Here is a 5000-nt window from a genome sequence, read left to right as displayed (position 1 = left end):
ATGCAACACTAGTCTTTCAGAGATGCATGTGACGCGGTCAATGTTTTTAATAGATCGAGTAGCCACACTTCAACGCGCCACCCCACCACCCCACTACTCGCCCTTGTCATTACATTAGTTTTGGTCATACTCCTATCTCATTTTTTCAATTATTTTCCTTCTCCAAACACCGTATTAAAATTTTGCTTCGCAGCTTGTTTTCTAAGGTAACAAATTATATACGGAATCTTTTTCTTACAGAAAGTCCACCGGATCCGGTTGCTTGGTTCCCTCTCAACACCTCATACAGAACCAAAGAAATCAGCAATAGAGCATCCCAAGGGAATCCTCTTAATGTTGTTCTTGCTCCAGGGCCTGATGGAAGAGCAAACGGATCTTATGAGTTTCTAGGAGAAAGCAAGAGCTACATCGAGTTTATGAACTCCCCTGGTGGATCTCTGAATGTGAACTTCTCGATGACGGTGTTGTGTTGGTTAAACTATAAAGGACAAGACGGACCTGTATTTAACTATGCGCGAAACAACTACACACAGTATAAATGGGGTGTTGTGCTCCGTGTAATAAAGGAAAGAATAACTGTCCACTTTAGAAACCGCGATTACGGAAAAACGAGAATACTCCAACGCTCTACTCCTACGCCAACAGATACCTGGACATTTGTCGGTGCATCGTACAATCACTCATCTGGTGAAGCCAAATTGTTGGTTGACGGAAAGGAGGTTCAAAGCAAAAACATCGGCACCGGATTTGAACTGGGAACACAGGACAACGCCAGGCTTGGAGTGAGGCTGGGCGATGGGAAATTCTTCAAAGGCAATATTGCACAGTTGAAGGTGTATAATGTAGCTTTGTCCCCGGAAAAATGGAGGTGTCAAAAAATCAGTTGTAATTTTTAATTCAATTCAATTTCACAGCAATTTAGTTGTTGCGTGACAAAGGAGAAGAAAAATATCATTACGGTTTCAAGTCTCCCCGAATTAGGCAGTTAATTTGAGTCAAATTTATTTCGCTTTAAGTCTGATTAATTGATATTTGCAATTCCAGTTGTGTGGTTTAAAGTCAAAGGAGTGAACTATAAAAAGAATCACTATTTCACAGGGGTCCGTTTTTGTCGTTTCATAAATGAAAAGCAAAGGCAAAGTTACGGTTTAAAAACGTCAATTGGGCTAACAAGGATTCTAAATAAAACATGTGTAAATTTTTTGTTGGGAAAAGTATGACAGAACGAACTAAAATTAACCTGCGTTTAGTTCAATGAAGTGTTATAAGTGACTAAAAGAAGAGAAATCCTGTTCGAGTGTGTGTTAAAATTCGCAGTCATTTTCAAAAACTACATGTTTTCGCCTTTCGAAATAACAATGGTTTTTAAAATTATTTCCTTTATCCTTACCATGAGCTGTTTTATTTATTAAGATATGGTAGCCCAAGGAAGAGTACATGCACGCATAGTTTTGCGTTTTGATGGCGGCTTTCCGACTTCCTTTGCAGAAAGTACAATGGCAATATTTATGGAGCAATCGTTTGCACTTCATACTACATACACTAACTCGTTATTGATAATTTACAAATTTTAGTCAATTTTATCTTGTCATTAGCTAATCAACCTGTATGAGGTATTCAACTGATCATTGTAAACAGGCACGTTTCAATATAAAGAGTTTTGCAGTACAAAGACGGCCTACAACAGCTAGCTAGGAGTGAAGCTTAAAAATGAAAAAAAAGACTGTCTTTCCGTCTCAGACATACAACCTATCCATAATTGGAGACCAATAAATTATTCTGCTTTCTTTAGGATAATTCAACCAACTGCCTTCATTTAAAGCATACTTTTTGCTTATGAGGCAACTCGAGCATGTAGACAAGGTAGTAGTTAAACGAAGAGATCATATTATTTTCAATGGTGACTCGAGCATACTCGTATAAAATCCGAGCTTTAGCGCTCTTTTGCAGGAGTCGAAACAACGAATTTCCGATTACTGAGCTGTAGAAGACTCAAGACCACGAATGAATAGAGTCAATAAGGTTTAATTCGATTCTGCTGAAGAGCAAAGGGCCGCATAAACAATCTCTCTATAAATACATGCAAAATTTCAGCGTGCTCATTCATTTGGCTGAGAAATTTAACTCAAAGCGAAATCTCAACAAAATGAAATTGTGAATAGGGTAGGACAAAGCAACAACGTCTTAATTCAGAGGTCGCAGGAGTAGGAGATTCTTTAAAGTATTTTTGGCCTGTGAATCTCCACTAGCTATAGTGTTTGCGTATCAATGAAGGATGTCATTTTCTAATCAATAACCTTAATGTATGCGGGGCTAGCTATAGTGAGCCAAGACAAGAACAAAGCAGACTCAAATTTCTGCATGTATATCATTTGCAAGTAATCATATGATTCATGTTGTGTGCAATTTAGGGTAAATCCGCACAAAGAAAATTTGGGTAGCCTTTGAACATTTTTACTTTTGCTGATTTATCTTATGTGATTACCTGCGCAACTATAAGTGGAATCAATCTTCTTTGCATATAGCAGTAAACAGTTTTTTTTTTTCCAACTTTTTTTCTCATGTACATTGAAACCCTATCTCTGAAATTCACTTCCACTATGTTATTTCCAAACTAGACAGACTAGAAAGCGGAAATCCCAAGAAAAGGCTTATTTCTCTCCCAATCCCTGATAAGAACTTCTCTGTATAAAATAGCGAGAATGACATAATTCATACAAATTACAGCTCAAAAACGTAAAATATCACTGTTTGGAAGGCCCATCATGCATGCAAAAAGCTGCGTGGGGGTGTGATGTTCCAAAAACCGGAACAGCGTTCATGCAAAATGCAAACGAGTTGCGTTGTATTCATGTCAAGTTATTTACATTGCATTAGTTTACTTTAAAATCTGAGGATCTAATTTAAAAATTAATATGGCCATTTCGAGAGGATAGAGAGATTTTACCCGTGAAAGAATAAAATATTGAATTTACAACAATTTTATTTCAGTAGGTCGGAAACAAGATGGCGGTGACACCTTTCACACTTTACTTGATAGCCTGTATAGTCGCGAGTAGCACCACTGGTCAGCAATGCAATCCTTCTGAAGTATCAATACCTGACAAAGCTCTCATTGGTCACACCTATACAGCAACAGTAGTCAGCGGACCCATTCAGTGTCAAATTCTGTGTGAGAATGATCCAAAATGCAGGAGTTACAACTTCCACATTCTAACAAAAAATTGTGAAATGAATGACGAGAGTAAGGAAACGAAACCTAACGATTTCGTCACAGATGATCAAAGGTTTTACATGAAACGCGAAGGTGGGCATTGTTCGTATTCTCGTGATGGTGCTGGAACGAGCAATGACCGGAGGCATATTTATTCCCTGCATGCGCCTCTGTCTAATACTCGATCCAGTCCAACAGGTCGCGATAACAGTTATGTTGCATCGTTGTTGGATTTGCTAACTATTATAATAAAGTATATTTTTATCAAATATCTAATAGATTGATCCAAATTTAAGGAAACTAGCTTAGTCTATGGCTAGAGTTCTCGGAGTTCTCTGCCGTCCCACTAAAATCAGGTTTGCTTCATAATTTAATACAATCGCTTCGCTCGCGTGAATACAAATGGAGCAGAATGGACCTTATATTTTTGCACTGGGGGTCGTCTCTTCTATAAACCTAGATATTGATGAATGCAAACGGGTTCCCTTCATTTGTGACGTCAATGCCAACTGCCAGAATACAGACGGCTCGTACATCTGCACATGTAAGACTGGATACACTGGGAACGGAAAAACTTGTACAGGTAGGGGCCTGTATTGCATCACGATTTAAAAATTATTCACCGAAGTAGAGGAAAATATGCGCTTGTTCTAATACTATTCGGCTGCTACTTAATGTAGGTGTATGTTGTGTATAATTTTCCCTTTATTCTTAAATTTACCTTGGCCAAACATTTTTGGCTGACTGGGGTGTAGGGATGGCGCAGTGGTGAGAGCACTCACCTCCCACCAATGTGACCCGCCTTTGATTCCCATATCAGGCGTCATATGTGGGTTGAGTTTATTCGTTCTTTACTCTGCACCGAGAGGTTTTCTCCGGGTACTCCGGTTTCCCCTCTCCTCAAAAATTAAAATTTGACTTGATTTGCGTTAATATTCGTTAATTTCAGTTTACAGTGCCCCCAATTAGTTCTCCGGCGCTAGTAAAACTAGACACTTAAATAAAGTTCCTTTCTCAAGAATTAATAAAGAGTATGATTATAATGGGTCAGTTGTTGTGAGAGTGGACAGCTTTAAATGAACTATCATCTTTTTTGTGAACAGTATGCCAGTAAACGAAAAGAGGAAAAAAAAAATACTAACACGCAAAAGGGGTTAAAAAATATCTCCCTCGCTTTGTACCATTGTTGTTTCTGTCTTTTCGATAGTATCAACGAGTGCAGACCACCTCCCTGGCCTAACGGTGTGTAGATGAATGTAAGGATCACTCCTCCCTTTCATCGATAACATTTATGTAGCAAAAAAAGGAAGAGATCGAAGAAGGATAAAATGGGTGTAAAAACCTTGTCGGGCATAACTGCAAATCGACTAGGTGGCTGAAGACGAAAGGTTTCCTAACACTCGCAGAATAAAGTGCCGTGCATCTTTTCTACATATTTAAAAAGAATTTGTGAAATAAATGACGAAATCAAGGAAAGGAAAGCTAACGATTTCGTCATAGATGACCAACGACTTTATAAGAAATGCGAATGTAGGCTTTATTCATATTCTCGTGATGGTGCTGGAACGAGCACGCAAGGCCTGGAAGCAAAATTGATTCCCTGCATGCGCCTCCATTTAATGCTCGATCCATTCCAACAGTGGCGATACTAGTTATGCTGTATCGCACCACTGTTCTACACTCTTGGATGCAAGATAGTTGATTTGCTAACTGTTACAATAAGGTATCCTTTTTTATTTATTAACAATGATTTAGATAAACATATACTGGCAAAAACTAACGATAA

The 5000-nt window shown here is 38.4% G+C and overlaps 1 protein-coding gene across 1 annotated transcript in view; it reads right to left on the bottom strand.

The window, feature by feature from the left end:
• Nucleotides 1-3093: 3093 nt before the first annotated feature.
• The window catches only part of LOC138002660 (uncharacterized), a 2961-nt gene continuing 1054 nt past the window's right edge, over nt 3094-5000 (bottom strand). The window contains exon 2 of the mRNA XM_068848662.1: nt 3094-3213. Within this exon, the coding sequence (XP_068704763.1) occupies nt 3094-3213 (120 nt within the window). The remainder of the gene's footprint in view (nt 3214-5000) is intronic.

Source organism: Montipora foliosa, chromosome 5, assembly GCF_036669935.1.
Source record: "Montipora foliosa isolate CH-2021 chromosome 5, ASM3666993v2, whole genome shotgun sequence".
Lineage (NCBI taxonomy): Eukaryota > Metazoa > Cnidaria > Anthozoa > Scleractinia > Acroporidae > Montipora > Montipora foliosa.
Note: the sequence above shows the minus strand (reverse complement) of the source record. Positions and strands in the feature narration are given on the sequence as shown.